This window comes from Myotis daubentonii, chromosome 18, assembly GCF_963259705.1.
Source record: "Myotis daubentonii chromosome 18, mMyoDau2.1, whole genome shotgun sequence".
Lineage (NCBI taxonomy): Eukaryota > Metazoa > Chordata > Mammalia > Chiroptera > Vespertilionidae > Myotis > Myotis daubentonii.
This window is the reverse complement of record NC_081857.1, coordinates 19955544-19977703: the sequence shown is the minus strand read 5'-3', so window position 1 is coordinate 19977703 and position 22160 is coordinate 19955544. Positions and strand designations below refer to the sequence as shown.

At 48.6% G+C, this 22160-nt stretch overlaps 1 protein-coding gene across 5 annotated transcripts in view; it reads right to left on the bottom strand.

Annotated features, from left to right (window-relative positions):
- Positions 1–4114: 4114 nt before the first annotated feature.
- The window catches only part of RGS8 (regulator of G protein signaling 8), an 82305-nt gene continuing 64259 nt past the window's right edge, over positions 4115–22160 (bottom strand). For all 5 annotated transcript variants that reach the window (XM_059673369.1, XM_059673368.1, XM_059673367.1 and 2 more), the window contains 3 exons: positions 21922–21986; positions 10658–10824; positions 4115–9448 (listed from right to left, as the gene is read on the bottom strand). In XM_059673369.1, coding sequence (XP_059529352.1) covers positions 9266–9448; positions 10658–10824; positions 21922–21986 — 415 coding nt within the window. In that variant the 3' untranslated portion in view covers positions 4115–9265. The remainder of the gene's footprint in view (positions 9449–10657; positions 10825–21921; positions 21987–22160) is intronic.

The window sequence follows — 22160 nt, the reverse complement described above, 5'->3', positions numbered from 1 at the left end:
GCCTCGGGAAGGGCTGCTTGGAGCCTGCACCGAATGGATGCACGTGCCTGCCCTGTGGCAGGTGTAGGCGGTAGAGTCAAACTTGTCCCTGGGTTGAGGGAGAGGGGTGTGACTCGGCCGCCATGGAAAGACTGCTGGGCTGCGAGGAGGATGGCAGAGCTGTGCTGGGAGAAGGCAGAGGACTGATCGCACTGAAACAAAACAAACCTGAATAACTGTGCCTGAGAGCGGCCGGGGAAGAAATCGGGCAGATAATTGGCTAATTCAATTTCTAGCGGCTTCAGCCACGGCCATTTTTCACCAGGCCTGCAGGAGCCCAGACTTCTGAGCCAGCAAAGGCAGGAATTGACTCCCATTTAACCCCTACTCTCACCGCTACCTCCCCCACATTGGTGGATATACACATGCTGGAACCTTCCCATCCCACGAGCAGTTCAGCCCCAGCACCCTGCTCTACCCCCAACCCAGGTGCTTCCCCACCCCACCCCACCCCACCCCACATTCCCTCCTACTCTGAAGTGCAGCTGGGGTTTAAAAGCACCAGTTCTGGGTATATGATTCTGCCATTTGCAGGCTGTGTGGCCTCAGGTGGGTTAAGTTTTGTGCGCTTCAGCTTCCTCATGTGTAAATGGGGATACTTATAATATCTACCTGTTGAAATGGGTTGAATTGCACCCCCAACACCCTCACCCCTGAAATTCATATGTGGAACCCCTAACTCCTAGTACCTCCGAATATGACTGTATTTGGAGACTGGCCTTCAGTGAGGTGATTAAGTTAAAGTAAGATGGTCAGGGTGGGCCCAGATCCAACCTGACTGGCGTCCTCAGAGGAAGAGAAGACAGGACGGGGGTGGTCACAGAGGAAAGACCATGTGAGGAGCAGGTGAAGGTGGCCATTGACCAGTTAACGAGAGGGGCCTAAGAAGAAACTCACCCTGACTCTATCTTAAACTTCCAGCCCCCATAACCGAGAGAAAATAAATTTCGGTTCTGTAAGGCACTCGGCCTGTGGCATTTTGTTATGGAAGCTCTAGCAAACCCATACACTTCCTCATAGAATTGTCGAGGCATTCAACTAGATCAGTGGTTCTCAATCTTCCTAATGCCGCGACCCTTTAATACAGTTCCTCATGTTGGGGTGACCCCCAATTTCACTGTTACAAATTGAACATAATTAAAGCATAGTGACTAATCACAAAAACAATATGTCATTATAAATGTGTTTGCCGATGGTCTTAGGCGACCCCTGTGAAAGGGTCAGTCGACCCCCAAGGGGTCACGACCCACAGGTTGAGAACCGCTGAACTAGATGAAGCATAGAAACTGCCCTGCAGAGTCCCTGGTTCCTAAGCGTTGTCTTTTAGTGTTGCCACTTCGGAATAGGCAGCCACTTACTTTCCTCACCTCTCATTTGGTAAGTCGTTTGGGATCTGAGATCCACCTGTCTCTCCTAGGCCGTGCAAGGTTGTGAAGGGTTAAGCTCCTGAAAGAGGTAAGGGTGGGCCCACGTTATAGCGTTCGTTCCTGCCTCTGCCTCCATTCACCCCAAGTGCCTCAGCTATGAGAGGTGCTCAGAGCACCTCTGTAGACACAGTATTCTTCCAATGAATACTTAGGGAGTAGAGCCGGGAACTAGGCAGACACAGTCTCTGCCCGCAGGGAGGTTATGGTTTGGAAGGGAAGGAGCAGCCGAGGAGCGCGTCACATCATTTGCTTTCGGCTCTGTACGGAGGTGCTGGTTTGAGTCCTGGGGACCCCAATGTGAAAGAAGATGCCAGTTAGCACACGCTGTCGCCTAACTGAGTCCCGGGCATCGTGCTAAGCGTCTTCCTTGTTAACTTAATGTTCACAGCAGCCCCAAGCAGTTAGTTCTGTGATTATCATCGTTTTACAGAGAGAAGCCTGAGGCACAGGGAGATAACTTTCCTAAAATCACACAACTTGTAAGCTGGGATTCAGACTCGGAGAGTTTAGCGTCAGAGCCCAAATAATGAAGAAGAAGAGTGCTGATGAGACCCTGGCAAGGACAGTTCCCTCAGGCTGGCGACTTGCCCGCTCCCTGGCAGCAATGCAGCCACGGTGGCATGGCTGCTGGGCTCAGACTCCCGTTTTCTGTGAATGAGGCATGGATGGGGAGGCAGCACCCACGGTGAATGCCCACTCTCCCTCTCCAGCCTTCACCAGGGCTTTGTGCCATACCCGCTGGACAGGGAACCAGGACCAGCCCCAAGGAAGATGTGTACCCCCAGGAGGGCGTTCTCTCAATGACCTCTCTTTTGCTCCCTCTGGCCATGGCTTCCGCTTTGTTTGGTGTAGGACCAGAAAGGACTTTGTTTATTCTTTTCCACATTTACTGTGTTAATGAGATGCCCCCCCCCCCCCCCGCCTCCATCCTGCATAAGAGGTTTCTCTGTCAAGGCCTAAGACATAGATCTCAGATACCAAAGGGGTTCCAGGCCAAGCAGACACTGCAGGGAGGGCATGGAGGACCAGGGAGAGGGCACTCAAAACCAGCCCCCGGAGAAGGCCAGGGGCTGGGAAGAATGGGTGAGGGTTTGTCAGTGAGCTGCCAGTGCCACCCCGTCAAAAGGGAAGGGGTGGGCTGCCTGGCTTTCACCTCACTCCCAGGGAGAGTGCAGCGGGTCCCTTGGAGAGCCTGACCTGGGCCTGAAAAATCAAAAACGTCAGCAGCGGGCCGGTGTGGGGCTCTGGTTGCAAAATGAGGGCAGAGCGGCTGCTGCCTTGACCACCTAGGGCAGTGGTTCTCAACCTTCTGGCCCTTTAAATACAGTTCCTCATGTTGTGACCCAACCATAAAATGATTTTCGTTGCTACTTCATAACTGTAATGTTGCTACTGTTATGAATCGTCATGTAAATATCTGATATGCAGGATGGTCTTAGGCGACCCCTGTGAAAGGGTCGTTCAACCGCCAAAGGGGTCACGACCCACAGGTTGAGAACCGCTGTTAGGGGCAAGTAAGGCCCAAATGCTTCTAATGGGCCAACGATGGGTCTCTTGAGACAAAGAGACTGGCATGGGGTCATCCAAGGAGCTGTCCAAGAGGGAGCCCTAAAGGGGCAAACAGACAGAAGCTGGGGCACTGCCCAGGAAGGAGCAAGCCACCAGCCAGAATAGGAGAGCTCTCATCCTTGCTGGGAGAGCTGGAGGGCGGAAGGAATCCCCTAGAGAAAGGGTCTTCAATGAGACAGGGTCTCCTCCCAGGCCCAGAGAGCCCGAGGCCTGTCCCAGATGGCATGTGCGTTAGGTGTGTGTCCCTTGCTCCCTCTCCTCTCCTTCCCTGCTCTTAGTGGTCCCAGAGGGGTCAGAAGCCCCGGGGGGCAATGGGTAAGAGGGAGTAGAAAAGCTAAGCTGGAGAGGATCCAATCACAGCCGCTCCCCAGTGGGCGGGCGTCCGGTCTACAGTAGCCCAGGCTACCACCGTGCCTTGCCCAGGCCCCAAAATTAGCATTTAGGAGGGATCACCTGCATTACAAAAGGCTTTTTCATGTAACACAAAGCATTCACCTTAGAAGGAATATCCGCGTTCCTTCTCTGGTGCATTTTAATTATTTGGATTGTTAGGGTTTTGTATATCTCTATCATCACTGCTCCTAAAAATGAGCTTTTGCAAGCAGATACTCCCCTTCATTCTCCTTCGCCCCCTCCACGGGACCTGATCACCAGAGACATTCAAAGACTCGGTGACGAACGCGCTTGTCAGGGGCACGCTGATTGGGTAAAGTGAGCACCATCAGAAGCAGGACCAACCACTCCGTTTCAGATTGCCCAGCTGCACAAACACACAAGCCATCCCTCAGCCTTTCTCTCCCTGCATTATCCAGCCGTAGGTGGCACTAATACAAACACCACCTCCTGTTTGTCTGTCCTTTTACAGCTTCAAAGGCACTCTCGTAACCCGAAGTCACTTTCCACCCCCACATTCATCCCAAACCAGCCCCATCCCATTTCCACCCACGCCACCGCCACTTTCCTGGTGGCTGGCCCCCCGCCAGCCTGGGCTGGGTGAGGTCCGGGCCAATGTTCCCCCGGGGCGTCCACGTGTTACTCGAAGCGGGGCCTCAGAAAGAAACCTGGGCGGACAGCAAAGGGCAGCGGGTTCAGGTTCTGTTTATTATGTCTCCAAGGCTTGTTTATAGTCAAGGTGAGTGACATGATTCGACTTTGCACGGTAATGAGACAACTCCATGAGGGCTCCATCAGCCAAGCGCTCTATGTGGCAGATGAGCTGCTACAAATGTCGTGCACGCCGTGTGACTCAGCTAATGCTACCGTGTTTGGGGAACACACCCAGACCAGCCACCTTTTCTGCACCTGGCAGAGGGGAGGGAGCAGGAAGGGAATAAGGATAAAAAAGGGGGGCAGTTCATTGAGAGGTCCCGGGCCCCAGTCGGGAAGGCCAGGGTCCCCATCCTACAGTCTCCCATTTGGTCCATAGCATCGGGCTGGAGTCCAGAGAGGCCCCGGGGACAGGAAGACATGTCTGCTCCTGCGTTCTTCCTCCAAGTCTGCTGCCCCGTGGCATAGGATCTTGATGCCAGGGTGACTCTGCCATCTCTTGCTTCCAACCCGGAGGGCCAGATTTTCAGAGGATTGACACGGGCCGATGCAAGGATAGCCGCGAGTGGAAAAGTGTAAACCCTCGGCCTTGCTTGGACGTGGGCACAGACAGGGTCGGGAGCGTGCTGGGCACTCATATGGGTGGGAGCCCATCCTGCCTCTGAGAATGTGCCTCTCACCCCCTCTCCCTTCTGGTTCCTGGAGAAGCAGACCCCACTTTCCCTGTTCCTCTCCCCCTCCCCCTTCCCCTTGTCTTCCCAGTTCCTCCCTCGCCCAGCTCTCAACACCAAGGGTTCATGCCTTCCCCTGACAGCCCAGGGCCTGCAGAGCCCAGACACCGGCCCTGCCCTGTGGAGGAGTGGTGCCCGGGGCCCGCAGCCTGGGCAGGACACCGCCCACAGCTTTGGCTGATTCAGAGCAGCAAGCACCAGAGGGTAAAATCAACTAGGAAGTTTCTAGGTGCCCATCCTGCCTGAGACCAAAGAGGGAATGGTGAGGGCCCAGAGCAGGACCTGGAGCCCCACTGGGGCCTTGGCAAAAAAAGCCTCGGAGAGCTTGACATTCCCAGGATGTGACACCCTCCTTGGAGGAATCTGCAAGTGACTGTGCCACCGCCATGATGACTACCACACACCTTCACCCACTACCTGAGTTCCAACTACTGTGTCACATGGCCTTGGGGACAGAGGCACAGGCTCACACAGCGGTTCTCAACCTGTGGGTCGCGACCCCTTTGGCGGTCAAACGACCCTTTCACAGGGGTCGCCTAAGACCATCCTGCATATCAGATATTTACATGGCGATTCATAACAGTAGCAACATGACAGTGATGAAGTAGCAACGAAAATCATTTTATGGTTGGGTCACAACATGAGGAACTGTATTTAAAGGGCCAGAAGGTTGAGAACCACTGGAAAATGGCCAAACACAAGAATGCATGGAAACAAACAGGGGAACAGCCCAGGAGGCCAGCTTGGAGGAAGCACTGTGAACAAGACTTGGGGGTGGGGAGGTGACAAAACCTCTCTTAACCAAATCCCCCCTCAGCCCCCACTTTTGGCATAACTGCTGCCCAGCAATGCATGGAGCAGAAACATGGTATTTGTATCTCAAAGGAGCAAGGCAGACTGAAAGGGCACAGAGGCTGCCACCCCCACAGTCATACTCCGGGCTGGCAAGTTCCTGGTGCCTATGCTTATGTGCATCTCGGGGCCCGGGAGGGAGAGGAAGTGGGGAGGCTCCAACCCTCTGGCCCGCACAGTGGTGTTTCCCGCTCAGCGGTGTCCTCCTCACTCCTCAGGCCCCTGCTTCCTAACCTCACCTGTACATTGGAATCACCTGTGAAGCTTCAAAAACTACTAATGCTTTGGGTGCCAGGGCCAAGCTCTTCTGGGATGGGACCTGGACATTTGGGTTTTAAAACTCCCCCAGGTATTTGCAATGAGCAGCCAAGGGTGAGAGCCACCATCTTAGACCATCTCTCTTCAAAGTGTGGTTCATTACGCACCTAGGAGAGCATTAAAAATGCAGACTTCTGGGTCCCACCCTAGGTCTATTGGGTCAGCATCTCTGGGTGTGGAACCTGGGAATTAGAACTTGTAACAGGCTTTCCCGGGTGGCCAGTTTCCTTGAAGCTCACGTTTAATAATAAATATTGCTCGAGGGCCCTTCCTCACCCCAGTGGTGCCCGGGGCAGTGAATGGCTGTCACTGATCACGGCTCTGTTTGGTTTGCCAAGGGCAACAGGAAATTCCACACCAGCCCCCAAACAGTTTGACAGTCAAATGGGGCCAAAAGGCCACTCACATTTGGAGAACGGTCCTGAAAGTCATAGATTTGCCTGGCCTTCAAAGGTCCCAGGCACAGAGCATGCCTGGAGCCCAGAAGGCAGTTCACAGCACAAGCCGACCGCAGAAGCAAAAGGAAGACTTTAAATGGAAGAAGTGGTCCCTTTTGGGGGCCCACCTACGAAGGCGAGGCGATGAGGGCTTGTGGAAGAGGAACTAGGACAGGCAGGACCGGGAGGTGGAAGGTGGGGGATGAGGTATGCTTGGATATTGCTCTAGATGTTGTAAACATTTCTCTTTGTTTTGTCTCAGACCAAAATCTGGGTTGGCATCACCAAAGTGCCTGAAAGTAGGCACGAGAGCGCAGAGCTCTGTGCCTTTTGTGGGAAGCAGGACATACAGGTGTGCGGACAGCTCCATCCCACGGGAAGACCATCTCTGTGGTTACTAGTCTAATGCTCACAGTTCTCTCTCTCTCTCTCTCTCTCTCTCTCTCTCTCTCTCTCACACACACTCACACTCCATGGGAGTACCATAAACAGCGATCATGTTCCTCCACACATGCCCACATACCCTCCCTTAGCGGCAACATTCAGGATACCCAAGCTTGGTCCTTCATGCCTCCCCATCGTGGGAGGAAGTCACCAGGCGCCATGACACCACCATCTGAAGCCTTCATTGCACCAACAGTTGGCAAGAACTCTAGGGCCCCAGTGAGGCCACCGCACAATACTCTTGTTCAGACTTGTCTCCTGGGGATAGTGGAAGTGGTAAAAAGGCCCCTCTTAGAACGTTTCAGATTTCCATAACTCCGTGCTGTTCCAATTTCTATGCACCTCATTTTCGACAGTAGAGTTGGCAGCAGATGCACATTTCGTATGTAAACAATGTTTAAAATACCCTGTTTGAGAATTTGATCATTACATTAATCCTGGCAGCTTTAGCTACGGATGGGTGTGTGTTTTTTACCAGTGGGGGCAAGGGAATACTTACTTCCTGATCTAACTAGAAACACCACTTGAGGCTTCAGAGTTCTTGAACATGAAATTCCACTGGTGTCTCCCGTGTGAGAACTATAGGCATGAGTTCTCTTTCTCCTCGGTGGCTCATACCGGCACACCAATCCTCACTCATGGATACGATGTGCCATGGCAGGGCAGTGCACCCAACACCAGTGGGACTCGAGAGCCTTCCTGGCCTTGTCTAGCTGCAGCCAAGGAAGGAAGAGATTCGCACAATTCTGGACAGGAATGGAAACACTGGGACCCCCGCATGCCTAAAAAGGCCCATCACCCCACAGGAGGAGAATGCTTCAGCCCAGTTCTCAATCACCTGCACTCCAGGGCTTACATCTAGTCAGACGCTGTTCCATTTAGTCAAACTAAATGTTTTGGAGATCTGCCATGCCTCCCAATCCAGTGACTTTGAATTATCCCAGTGGTTCCTTCGCCACATTCTCTGTGATTCAGTTCACCCAGAGACCAGCCCCTTCCAGGGCCCTCTTCCAGTTTCTGGTCTCTCTGCTGAGGATTCATCTCCTTGGCACCGCAGCCTTGTGCCAGAGTCAGCTTTTTCCTGGGCAGCTAGAATAGGTTCCATGTGCCTGGTTCGTCCTCTAAGAAAGACTTTCTTGACATATTTCCAAGAGCAGCCCCAGGGCACCAGGAAAGCATTTTAGGAAGATTCTCCACAAGCAAATGTTCACAGTGATCTTCTTAGCCTCATGTTCAATCCCAAAAGGTCAGAAATCGCAAAGGAAGCTGCTGAATAGCCAAGGTGGCCCTCATGAGAAGGGCCTTTCTAAGAAAGCGTGCTCCCAGGACGCAAGCTGGGAAAGAGTTATGGCCTAAGTTCCCATTCTCCCCCATCATAATTACATGACCTGCATGGGAGGGGGGACAGAGAGAGACAGGGAGAGCAGTAGGCCCCGTGAGAGCTGTCCATGCTATGGGAATTCGCCTCCCTTTGCCAAGCTGTCTGTCATTCTAAGAGATTGGTGATGTGTGATGCCACAGGGAAGCGAGGGCAGAGAGTACATTAAGCAGCAGAAAGGTTATATGGTGCCCTACTGCAGAAAGGTCTACTGGTGCTACATTTCCTGGTTGTTCAACTTCTGGGAAACTTCTTGGTAGAAGGTAGGAAGATAGGCAAGCTGTATCTTTCTTAATAGCAGCTCCGCATCAGAAGCTGTGAGGGACATCTCCCAAGACCCTTTCTGGAAGGGTCTTGCAAGGGTAGGGGAGTCTTGTGAATATCCTAGACTAAGATGGGCAGTGAGCACAGCTTTGCACACTGGTCCTGTGGAAATGGAAGAAACAGCCAACTCCATGGAGTTTGCCCCTTCTCCCAGGGGTCACCTATCAATGATAGTTCTAGAGACCCGGGATTCCACAGAGACCTCTCTCCTAAACTGTGAGGCCCCAGCACCCGGAACTGGCTGTTACACTGTGATAGCAAATCACAGGTGTGAGCCAGTCTTCTAACTCTTCCTCACAGGGATATAGGACAAGTTAGAGTGTCAGGAATCCTAACGGAGGAGGGTATGGGAGGTATGGAAACTTCATTTCTATTATTTACTGGTTAGCCCGGCCTAGCGAATCTGCCTTCTCAGTGGAGATGACCCAAGGCATTATGGAGGGCAAGTTGCTGACCCAGAGAAGGATGAGTGCAGCCAGGGGCTACCACTAATGAAAACATAAACATGGGTAAATAAAATAGAATCCCAGTTCTGGTGACTGAATTACACTTTGGAATGGCCCCTCATCCCCTCCTCACCCCAGCCTCCCAACCTAAACACCAATGTTTTAGAACACCCCTGACATTTCACATTAGAATATGGTCTTGGCAGCAAGGGGCGGGGAAAGCCAGCGATCTCCAAGAGTCCCCATCTGAGGTCTAGCTAAGCCTCCTTTGGCTTTGGGACAGCAAATCTAAGTACATTTTGGACCTCAGGAACCTGGGGTAAGAGTCTTTCTCCATGAGGCTGTGTACTTTGCCCTGCGCTTGGTCAAAGCAAGTCAGGGATGGCTCTTGCATGTTCTTCCTCGTGGCCTCTCGAGTCTGGAAGTCTATGTTTACCTGGAGACACAAACAGACAGCATGGTCACCGGCTCTCAAGGGCCAAGGCGCCTGGCAGCTGGTCCTAATTATGTAATAATCAATGACAGCAGCTGATAGATATAAGTCTATTCAGGCTTTTCAAACTGGTTTCATGGAGGTCATCCCTTCTGATTCTAGAAAGAATCTTATGAGTCCTAAAGACCAGATATTCCCCATCCCAATTTATAGATAATAGAGATACTAAAAAGCTGGTCTAAAGTAATATGGAAAGTCAGTAACAAAGCCAAGGCAAAACCCCAATTCACTTAACTTTTAATCCAGAGGCCTTTGCAATGTCAAAGGGTTAGACTAGAGACAAGTATTAATGTTGGTTCCCTAAAGTAAGCTTGCCCTCTTGTCCTTTCTTAACTACTATGAAAACAAATGCTCCAGGCAGAGAGATTGTGATTAGAATGCACATCTCTGTTCCAAGCAGCATTATAAGAAGCCTACAGCATCTGGGCCACAGGCCAAAGGCCTCCTGCAGCCCAAGTCAAAGCACAATTAAAGAGTTCTAGGTGTGTAATGCACCTAAACTCATTGACAGCAAATGCTTTTCTTCTGTAAAACCCTCCCAAGTAAATTTACCTTTTATATATCAAAATAGCAGTACATTGAATTCATTTTCTTATTCTAAGTAATTATAAGAAGTTCTGGTAAAATAATATAAATGACTGTAATTAATAAGCATTGACAAATACCCAACAGGTGCTTTATCCCTAATACCTACAGCAGTCTTGAAAGGAAGGTGATATTAGGTCCTTTTACATTCGGGAAAATGTGACTCAGAGAGGCTAGGTAACTTAACCAAGATCACACAGCTAGTAAGTGGTGGAGCTGAGACTGGAACAAGATTCCAAAGTGGATGCTCATTCCATTAAGCCATGCTGCTTTCCACTAGGAAAACTCACATGGATTCAGTGGTGTTTGTCCTTGTAGAATCTCTAGAGAAACACAGTTCCTGCGGGCAATGTTTAACTGGCAGACAGCTAAAGCACTCCTACTGGAGCTCCTTTACACAAGCCCTTGGCTCTGCTTTTCAAAGGATCCCCCCATGCATCAAGAGCCAGTGAGCTCAGTTCCAAAGAAAATCCCCATCATGCCTGGCTCAAACCCCCATGAGGAGGTTAGGTGTGAGCCAGGAGCCATGGATAGAGGTCTGACAAGAGCTTGCCACTGCCAACACACCTCCCTCGGAGCCTGCACATCCACAAACTCCTCAAAAATCCTATGGGCCTTGGAGACCAGTTTTGCAGTTGACCTGGTCTTCTTGAACTCCTCACAGGCCAACCAGAATTCCAGGTTCTCCTCGCTGAACTCGGTCTTCAAGAAGGCGAGGAATGCAGCCACCCCATCTGTGGATGTGGAGGGAGGTGGAAAGGAAGAGAGATAGAAAGAAGCTTAGGCACAAGAACTGCAGAAGAGAGAAAGAAAGGTAGTAATAATGTCAGAGTGGCCTTGACTAACCCCCACTGCTCCTCCAGAACCTCTTGAAGACTTTCTGCTCTCAGACATGCAGAGAGTCTCAGAGGCAACAGTGATATTACGGAGAAATGCTTAGGAAACCACAGTAATAATGACTATGGGAGGGCCTGGTCACTTCTGATCAGCCGTCAGTGCCTGACCCCTAATGCAGAGTCGGCTGCCCCCTGGGTCTACTGGTGAGCCTGTGTTTCTAATGAGGCCAAAGTAATGCGTGTAATCCATTCCTTACCCTAATACAAGCCTGAAAAAACACACACAAAAAAAACCCAATCTATTATAAAATGAACTAGAGGGAGGTGTGAATTCCTCAGGGCAAATCCTTTGCTGCAACCAGAATCATATCTGAAGGTGAACACACACTGAAATTCAGCTGGTAATGCCCTTCTAGTACATGCACGGGGTCCCCAGCCTCCTTTAGAAAACCTCTGAGGCCCTGTATTTTAATGATTTACAACATAGTTCATTTATTTCAAAAGACCTTGCCTATCAAATTATGTGTTTTAATTAAGATTAATTACAGTTTTTGTTTCTAAATGACTGAATGAATATACCCTTTCACTTTTATTCAAACAGAGCCTCCAATCAGAAGAAGAGGTGCAGGGTTACCACATAGATTTGGAGAAGAAAATAGCATTCATTGATAGCCTAGGCACTCAGTTAATGTTTATATTTTAAAACATTTTAATGAATTATTTCAACCCTTACCACACTCCCCTTTAAATGAATAACAATGATAGCTTTCTGTGAGCTATCCTGCAGCTACCTGGCCGCTGGCAGCCCAAAGACCTTCCATCAGGGGAAGGGTAGGCACCGCCCAGAATAAAGTCACTGCACTATTAAAAATGGCTCTCGCTATAATGGAGTACTACTTCCTTTCTAAAATTCATTAGGAGGACAATATGTGAGCAGTTCTTAATTCTGGGTGATGTCATGCCCTGCTCGCGGATCTGAGGTCCACCAACACGTGCCAGTGTGCTGGATTATTTGATGGATTGGCGGCGCTACGCTGTTGATGTACTTCAATGTTTGCTTTTACTTTTCTGAAACATTTTTATTTCTCCTAATTAAAAAGTCACTATTTGTCTTTCAATATAGACTGATGCTAGAACAATGGCCATAAAGCTAAGACTTTTCATTGGAAGAGCCCCCAACTTGAGAGAGAAAAGGGTTTTGGTGGGACTCCCAAAGCTAAATTTGAAATCATAAATAAATCTAAATTTGGAGGTATGAGCTGAAAGTGTCTAACAAAGCTAGAGGTGGCCATGAACTCATCATGCGAGCCAAGACATTTCTGAGAGTGAAGGGAGGCACTTCTGTGAATCACATGGGGAGACTGGGCTTAAACTATGACCCCCACAGGCAAAAACGAGGACATTTGGTCACCTTATCTCTACGACATAGAAAACGGAGAGAGCAGAAAACGATGTAAGCTTGTTTTCCCATTAGAAAGGATGGAAATAAGCTTGTTCCTGTGCAGGGGAAGGAGGAGAAGAGTAACAGAGTCTAGGCCAGCGGTTCTCAACCTGTGGGTCGCGACCCCCTTGGCGGTCGAATGACCCTTTTCCCAGGGGTCGCCTAAGACCATCCTGCATATCAGATATTTACATTACGATTCATAACAGTAGCAACATTACAGTTATGAAGTAGCAACGAAAATCATTTTATGGTTGGGTCACAACATGAGGAACTGTATTGAAAGGGCCAGAAGGTTGAGAACCACTGGTCTAGACTCAAATAAGAGCTCTGCTCTGGATCCCACCCAACCTCATTCCTACATCGGATTTGAAACCCTGAGAAGAGGGAGTAGAAACCCCAGGTAAATTGAGAGTCAAAGTGACCGTGAAACAGCGACATGGCAGCGGTTAGGTTGAGAGGTGGCCTGAGAATCATTCATTCAATTCAACAAAATTTTTCAAACTAATGTACAACTACATACTGTGCAAAGTCTTGGGATACCTCAGAAAACAAATTTTAAAATCTCTGCCCAGAAGAGCCCTTGTGATGCTCTCTTTGCCACCCGCATCTCCTCCAAGTTCTCACAGGGGAGGTCCAGAAGCATCCACAGGCTCCAAAGAACTCGAACTTGAGAGCTAGACCACCTGCCAGGGGATGGCCGCCACTCCGAGGCCACAGGCAGAGGCTGGATGAAAACCCAGCTGGAGCTGTGGACGCCTCTGAGGAGACAGTGCCCGAGACAGCCCAGGTGGCCTCTGAGTGGGACCAGCCCACGCGTGACAAGAGCCATGGACACTCTCAGGAGGACCTGCTGCCTTTCCACTGTAGTCGGGGAGTGGACAGGAGAGATTGGCGGGAGGACCCTAAAACCCGATGCATTTATCTAACAGAGCAAATGCAAAGTGACTTAGAGGAGGAACTTGGAAGAGCCTGTTGGGAAAGCTCAAGTTTATTGTTTGCGTTAGATTTTGTTTTGCTTTTCATCATTTTTTTTTTTTATGAGCAAGCCGAGTCTTGTTACAGAGAAAAAAAGAAAATTACCATTCTGCCTCCATCAACAGTATTTGGTGAAGATAACCCAGCTAAGGAAACGGGCCTTGTGCTACCCGAGGTACAGATGTTATCTCTTTTCATCTAAGCCTCAGCTTTGTTGGGTCTTTGTGTGAATTACAGAGATAACACCTGCAGCACGCTCTCAGGGTTGTTGTTGCTTTACTTCTTCCCATCTTGAGGGTGAGGAAACTGATGCCTAGAGAACTGGCTTGTACCAAGAGAAACTGCACTGAACAATGGAAATGAGAAGGGGCAGAAAGCCCCCAAGGCTGCGGGACCCCGGCCCCTTCCCCAGGGCAGATGGCCTCAGAGGGCTTCTGAGTACAGACCGCTGGTCCCCCACCTGGCCCACCTTTCCTGCTTATGTCACCTAGCAACAGAATTGTATGGACCAGAGCCAGTGGGGTTTCTTCTTCCCATCTGCATCCTGTCCTCCCCGCCACCACCTCCCATCACTTCTCAGCAAGGCTTTTCTCTGGTCTTCTCCCTGACCCCTCAGCATCTTTTCCTGTCCCATTTCTTTTCTTTCTGTTCTCCGTCCCTTTCACTGTTTGTTTGTTTTTCCATCGTTCCCTTTCTCTCCACCAGGACCCTCCCCTTCTGCTTGCCCAGACACTGCAATTGGTTTAAAATGCAGGATGCTGGTTTATCTCTGAAAGGCTCATGGGCATCTACTGGCACCTCTCAGTGTGACCTGCATTGTGTTAGCTGTGCCAGGGCTCCATGCGCTCCGCTCTGTGCACGTAAAATGCTGCTCCCTCCCCTACACCCTAGGAACCAGAGCCTCCTCCATCCCCACAGATTCCAGGCAGCGGGACAGAGTGACTTCTCTCTGACCTCTGAGGCTGTACTGCCTGGCATCGTGTCCGGACACACACTAGCTGTGTGACTTTGGGCAAGATGCTAGCCTCTCTGTGCCTCGGTTCTTTTATCAGTGAAATGCAGACCCTAGCCCTGGCTGGTGTGGCTCGGTTGGTAGGGCCTCGTCCTGTGCACCAGGAGATTGCCAGTTTGATTCCCAGTCAAGGGCACATGTGTGGGTTGAAGACTAGATCCCTGGTAGGAGACCTGCAGGAGGCAGCACATCGATGTTTCTCTCTCTCCCTTTCCCTTCCTCTCTCTCTAAAAAATCAATAAATAAAATTTTAAAAAAAGAAATGCAGACCCTAACAGCACTGCCCCAGGGGGCTGTGGGGATGATCACATAATACATGTAAACAGCATGCAGAGCCTGACACTCAGATCATAAATGTTCCCTCCATGTTTGTGATCATTGTGCCTACACTTCAGTGCTTTAAGGCATCATCACACAGAACACAACATGCCTAATACCCAAAGATAATCCTGGTCATTTAAAGGTGTTGGGTGGCAAACAGTTCACGAAACTGAGAGAGAAACATGAGGATCTGCCTTTTTATTTTTATTTTTTTCATTTCTCACTTCCATTTGGTTTTCTTTGTAGGGTCCTCTAAGAAGGCCAGGCTCTAAGAACAAGACACAGTGTTTGAGGTTGGTGTGTAAGGCTTGTGTCCAGAATTCCTGGAACACTGAGCAGAATATTGGCATCTTCCGGAGCAGGCACAGGCTCTCCAAGAACACGTCCCGTGGCCGCACACGCTGCCTGCTGCCGGCCTACTCTCTCTGGTTCTCTGGCGCGGGCTGCTTACATAAGAAGGGAAACTGGGTCACTGAGAATGAACGGTGCAGCTGGTGCAGCAGGGAGGTTGGCTTGGGTAACAGTTCAAGGTCCAGGAGCCCTGACTGAGCTGGCATCGGGGGGTGGGCTTAAGCCTAGCTCGGTTCCCAGGCCTGGAAAATTACAAGATCACAAGCAATTTCTATTTTATTTTTTTGGTTGAGTTCTCTGTTTACCAAAGTGCAGTCCCAAAGACCAGAGTCCTCTCGCATCCCTGATCAATTGGAAAAAATAAACCGGGAATGGGTTCCAAGGTCAGGTAGAGAATAGGAGAGGAAAACACATTTATTTATTAAAAACCCAAGATACATGTATTAATGGTGAAGTCAAAACCACTTTCATTCCGAACCAAGTTCTCTAATTTGAAATTTGCGATAAGAATAGCATCATACGTGTTTGTTTTTAAACAAATAGCTGGGGCTAAACAAGATTTAGGTAAGGGCATTATTTCAAGGGCAAACTATTTCCAGTTACTGCCAAGTATTAGCAATGCTAATTATACTTCAGTCTTGTGAGTAACATAATTTTCTTCAATGATCTCTACTTTGTTAGGGTATATATAGCAAGATGACATATTATAATAGTAATAGGACATGATGGTTGTTAGAACCTTTAGCCAGAAAGGACATGAGAGATTCTAAGACCAGCCTTACGCTGGACACAAGGAGATGGCGAAGCTCTGAGGTCACATGGGCCCTTATTCCTAGGACGTAGTAGCAGAAGAGTAAGAACAGCCTGGGTCTTACAACTCCTATTCCAAAGTTCTTTCCTAGTTTATCAACCAGAAGCTGAGTCAAGTGACAAAATAACAAGCTAGAGCCTGTATCTCCAACTATTAGGAGAAACAAGCCAGGAGTCTCCTATGCAGGGGAGACAAACGTGCCTGATACACTGAAAGGTCAGCACCCACAAGTGACTGGTGACGCAAGAGAGCTTTTCTAAAAGCCCATGCACACCACGGCCGGAACGATTTCAAAACTGAAGCGTCCAAGAATATTTGCCTTGTTGGTTTGTTACGTAGGAAAACAACAGGGATTCATCAGATTCACCTGCTGGGCTTTTAACAACTACATCCCTAGAGGGACCCTCTCACATCCATTGAGGGGAAATTGAGGAGGGATGAGGAAGGGATGAGGCAAAGAGGGGGGAGTATTATGGAATTTGAATAAGCCCACCTGTGATTCCAATACAGCCCCCCGCCACCTGTACCTCAACCTCAACCTCAACCTCAAGCTGCCTGTGGAAACAAGAAGCTAACACCATCTCGAGTATATAGGAGGCACAAAATGCATGCGTTCTCAATGAGTTTAATGTGTTATAACAAAACTAATAAAAATAGTTATCCCTAATGGAAGCCCTCTATGTGAAAGTCATCATGCTTAGCATTTCACGATCATGATCACATTGAATTCTTACGACAAATCTACAAGCTAAGTCTTATGATTCCCTGTTGACAGATGAGGACAGGGAGGTTTACAGAGGTGACATAATTTGCCAAAGGTCACACGGCTGGTCAATGACAGAATGGGTGTTGGAGGCCTGTCCAACTGCTTTCATTTGAACTTTTTTAACCAGCTTTGAACAGGTGCCTTATATAAGCCAGCCACTCCTATCAAGGCTAAATGCAGCCACCTCTCTGGGTGCAAGTCAAAGTTACAGCGATGTAGAGAGGATGGCAAGGAGAAGGAGAAGTCTCCCTTCCCCCTCTCTCCACATATCTCTAACCCTTATCCCCAGTTTACCCAGAAAGTGCACTTGCCATATTTGTTTAGTTACTGTGAACAGCCTGCACCATACCTGCTACAAATGTGGAATCTGCAATGCACAGATGACATACCATCAAAGGATGTGCTGCCTGAGAACTTGGGAAAGCTACGATATAGTGGGTAGTGTGTTTCTTGGAAAGCACAGACCACCTGCCCCACCAAGATGCGCCAAATTCACGGTTGTACCTACTCGCATTTCAGAGCAGTGCTTCTCAAGCTTTGGTGGGCGCTAAAGACCATTTGGGTGGATAATTCAGAAATTTCATGAGTTGGTAATAGTAGTATTTGTTTGGTTTGTTTGTTTGTTTTCTGCTTAGTTGCTATGTGACCCAATCAAGTCATTACATTTTCTATATTTCAACTGTTATCCCTAAGGAGGCTAATTTTTAAAAACGAAATGCTTCTTTATTGGTCTCTTTTTCTCAGAGATGGATGCCAACTCTGCAAACGCAAAAGAGCTTTCAATCCTCCTATTCCATTAACCTTTCCTTCCCTAGGCCTGGTGGGGACAGGTCAGCATCAACCCTCCACGCTCCGTGCAAACAATAAAACAAACCTAAGGACCAAAGGGATGCCCAGAGTGAGGGGCTCTGTCATCCAGGTGTGGGATCAGGCTGAAAGAGGCAAGAGGAAAGGGGAAGGAACCCTGCCTACACTTTCGCCTTAAAAGTGGAATGATCCCAACTTTTATGTCCAAGAAACAAAGGAAGGAGGGAGCTAGGGATGGAGGAAGGAAGAAGAGAATTAGAGGGAGGGAGGGAGAAGGAAGGAAGGAAGGAAGGAAGGAAGGAAGGAAGGGCTGATTTGGAGATAAGGGCTGAATGTCCCACTAAAACAGGGGTGGGGGATTTTTTTCTGCCAAGGGCCATATGGATATTTGTAACATAATTCATGGGCCATACAAATTTATCAACTTCCAAATTAGCCTGCTATATTTGGTCAAACATTTACTTAACTCACCCCTACTGCCTTGGCAGGGCCAGACCAAATGATTTCTTGAGCTTCATAGGGCCCGCAGGCCAGACATTCCCCATCCCTGCACTAAAAGCTGGACAAATTACGAGCATGTGTCGGAGCCTCATGAGGAATGAAAGCAGAAGACGCCCAGTTTTGGGCCTGCTCTCCAGCAGCCAGTCAGAAAAGATCTCCCACAACCTGGGAGCCTTCACACTCAGGGTATGAGTTGTAGAAGCAGAAAGGATTCTGGGTGTCTGTGTACGCACACGTGAGCACACACACACACACACACACACACACACCCTGGGGGGCAGACTACGTGCCCAACTTAGACACCCAGTCTAATTGTCACTGGATGAACAGGAAAATGATGCCAAATTAACACACATTATAAATCCTTCCCTATCTAATGAAGCCATCAGCAATTTTAATTTCATTTTTCATTTGTTAGTTAAAAGAGAGAGAGAGCACTTAGCAAGTGATTATCTCCCCAACCTCTACGGACGCTTCTTCAGCTTCATACTGCATTTGTCAGCAAATGTGATTGGAAATAAAACTGCTCCAAATATTTGCCTCCCAGATTTATTGTTTTCATTCTTGGATTTAAAAACTAGCGGACTTGCTTTTTGACCCCCTGCAATTGGAATTAGTTGATTTGAACAATGGGACCCTGACCAAGAGAAGAGACTTCCTAACACAGGTGCGGTCACCCTCTTCCGGTTGCTCCAGCCATTTCAGCTTTGAAGCAGTTTTACATGACCCTGCAGGCAGCACTGACTCCAGCCACCTGCGGAGGGTGATTGGTTACTGCCGGGCCTCGATGGTTACTGCAGACGGCATCCTAGATCCAGGGGGCAGACCTGAATCCAGCCTCTGAGACATCCTACTTCCGACCCTTCACTGTAGAGATGAGGAAACAGGTTTTCCAAGAGGCAGGGATTCTGCCACGGCTGCCCAGCTGTTGTGTGGCAGGGCTGGGTCAAAATCTGACTACCAGCCAAGTTCTTCCTAACCGTACGGAAGTATGGCCCCTGATTAAATGGAAGCAATGCTCTAAACTAAAAGCAGCCCTTCGCTCCCAAAAGTGAGGACTTCTATTATGGACAAGATGGACTTTAAGAGGGGCTCTGGATGTCGGGATCCCATCTGCAGTCTTGTGGGCCCCCCGTCTGCCGTCAGCACACTGTATTATTTCTTGTGTTGGGTGAATGCATGCCTGTTTCCTCAGAAAGTGGCATTCTCCACCAGGGAGGGACTGTTCTATTCATCAGCCAACCAGCTGTGTGGCATAGATTTTGTACACAGTGAACACTCAAATGCACCTTTTGTAAAACAAATGACTGCCCAAAATACCCAGCAAAGCACGGATGGCAGAGATGCTCTGTAGATGGAGCATGGGAACAACAGTAATTATTTGAATTTTTCTGAAATAGAAAACTTAGGAGGGACAGCTGCCTAGATGTGGAGAATTGCCAGAGAGTAGGTTCTAGATTAACACACATTTTTTCTGGAGCCCAGTCATTCAGCGATTTTCCTTTCTTTACTTTTTTTTAGGACATTTTGTTGTCTTAATCGAAAGCCCTGTATACCTCTGATTAACTGCTGTCCCTCCTGAGGGACCAGCACACACACAATCCCTTTGGAAAAGCCTAATCATCCCTAATTGAGCCACAAAACTAACCCAAATTAGTCAGACTTTTAGAAAGCTGTCAGGGCTCTTTAAGGCAACCTGGGCTCCGACTCCTCCACCGCCTTCACGGGGAGTAAGTGCTCAAGTTCTAAAACCTTTAAGTGCTGCCAGTGACCCCTGCACAGAGACCCCCTTTTTCTCAAAGACATTCACTCCATTGGCTTTTAATTCCCATACGAAACAGAAATAACAACAGATCATCGGACTCCAAGGTGGATCACAGAGCGTCAAAGTCCAAAGCCTATTGCCGTAGTAGTTTTCCAAAGAAGCAATCTGGCGTCAGCCTCTAGCCCCTTAGTGGAGTCCTCATCTCAGAGGAGTGTCATTGAATTCCTGGAAACCAAAAGCATCCCGACAAAAACAGAACCAAGTGTCTTCAGTTCTAAGAGTCGCCGAATCAAGCAAATAAATTCAAACCGCTTCCATCTCCAGCGCTTGCCACTGCAGCAACCCCCAATTACCGGAAGCTTCCAGCCACTCATTTTACACCCAAACTCTGTCTCTAATGACTCAATTGGCAGCAACCTTGCAACCTTGTTCTCACATTTATTTTGCATTTGATAATTAAAAGCCTCGTGTTTAAAAACACCATATTCTTACAAAACACCTTGGAGTTGAGAACCCAAAATTATCCAAAGGTGTCCTTCTCTGAAGAATCTCATATCTGGGTGATGGGTGGCACACAGGTACTTCTAGCCCCATTTTAGAACAAGGAAAGCGCCTCAGGGACTTGAACGGAGTGAGTCAGTCATGAATCCGAAATAGAAGCGAGACTCAAGATGACCTTGAGTCAAATCCAACCTGAAAAGGTGTAAATTGCTAGTGACACTCATGTAGCCCAATGCGCCTCCAGAAAGTAAGTCAGAATGTCCTCATAAAAAAAATACAACAAGCGTTACTGTCAAATCTTAAGTATTATCCTACATATGCCATTACTTTGGCAAATGCACCACATAAGCTTCTTCTGTTTGGGGCCGTAGCCATATGTTATATATGCTGTAGTATGCTGCTTTATTTTCCTTCCTAAGTATAATCCCTAGAACACTAAAATGACGATCTCACAAAGTTACTTGCTACAATATGTGCTTCTAGTGAGATTTCACATTTCATTTTAAAATCTATTCAGAAGCATCTATAATAATAAAAATGTAATATGCTAATTAGACCGGAAAGCTGAACGACCTTCTGGACGTCCTTCCAGATGACCTTCCTGTCAAAGCCAGGACTGCACGAGGGCCAAGGCAAGCTGCTGCGGCTGTGAGGGCTGAGCCCCTTGCACGAATTTCATGCATCAGGCCTCTAGTTTATTAATAAGCATTAGGATCATGGACACAGGCAGAGGAAACTGGTCACCCACTTGAAAGCAAAATCACTTGTAAAGACATCTTTTGAAGACTGAGGGACTCCATCAGGGCCACTCAACCATCTAGTGGCTGCGTCGGGTCAAAACTGAGAAGAAAAGTTTGACTACCAACCAATGCTCTTCACGTCACTATACAAAACCGTGTTCCCCAATTCACTAGAATCAATTCACTAAACTAAAAGCAGTCCTTCTGCTCCCAGATCCACCAGGACTTCTAATGGTGACAAGACACATTGGAGAGGAGCACCAACTGTCCGTGGGAATCCATTTCTCTTCCAAAGACCCTTCTCTCTCCCACTCCCATGTATTTAAGGCCACCTGGATGTTAAAGCCTAATGAACTTGGACTTGTTGACGGTGAGAAAAGAGCCAGGACTGAAAAGTGGGGCCAACGTCAAGGTTCCCTTCCCACAACTATGTCTGCCTTTGTGAGAAACATAAGGCTTAAAAGATGAGGAAAGCAGGGAAAAGGAAGTGTGCTCTAGTTAGACTTGCACCCAGTCAGAAACCTAGGGGCACATTCCAGCTGGGCTAGTAAACCCCCCAAAATAAAAAGCAACAAGAAAAAAATCTGCCAACTCCAGCAAATGACAAAATGCACAGGATCTGCATTTGACGAGAGTAACCCAAGGCTCTCCAGTGACCCGGGGGGAAGGTCATTTCATCTATAAATGAGATCTGGGATGGAAGGGAGACTCTCTCGTTCCTGCTGGACCATCATTCCAACTCCCTAAGCTCACAGTTTTCTAGCTAAACCTGCTGAGGACGTAAAGGCGTCTTAGGACCTTACTTTCAGCCCAGAAAACAGAAAAGAAGGCCCTCTTCCCACTGCATGGAAATGATGTTTTGCGATCCATACGCCCTTCCAGACAGGAGGCTCTGAGGGCAGGGGCTGGAGCTGCACAGCACCTGCCTGGTGCACGGTAGGCAGCATGTTTTAATAAATGAGTGACTTGCCCAGACAGCGCGAAACCTGAATTCTACTCACACTTATGGGAGAGAAGCACGTCAAAGGAATCGGCCCACCTGGTGGCTTCTTCTGTGGAAAGTCTCCTAGAAAAGAAAAACCATCTCTCTTGACTATTTTTGAAATGACCTTCTCGCCTTTAGCCACCACTGAGATCTGCCAGCAGAACAGATCGGAACAACGCAGGGCAAATGAAGACCATACCTGGATTCCTGAAATTCTGTCACTGGAATGTGTTACATGCCTAAGAAATGGTTGTG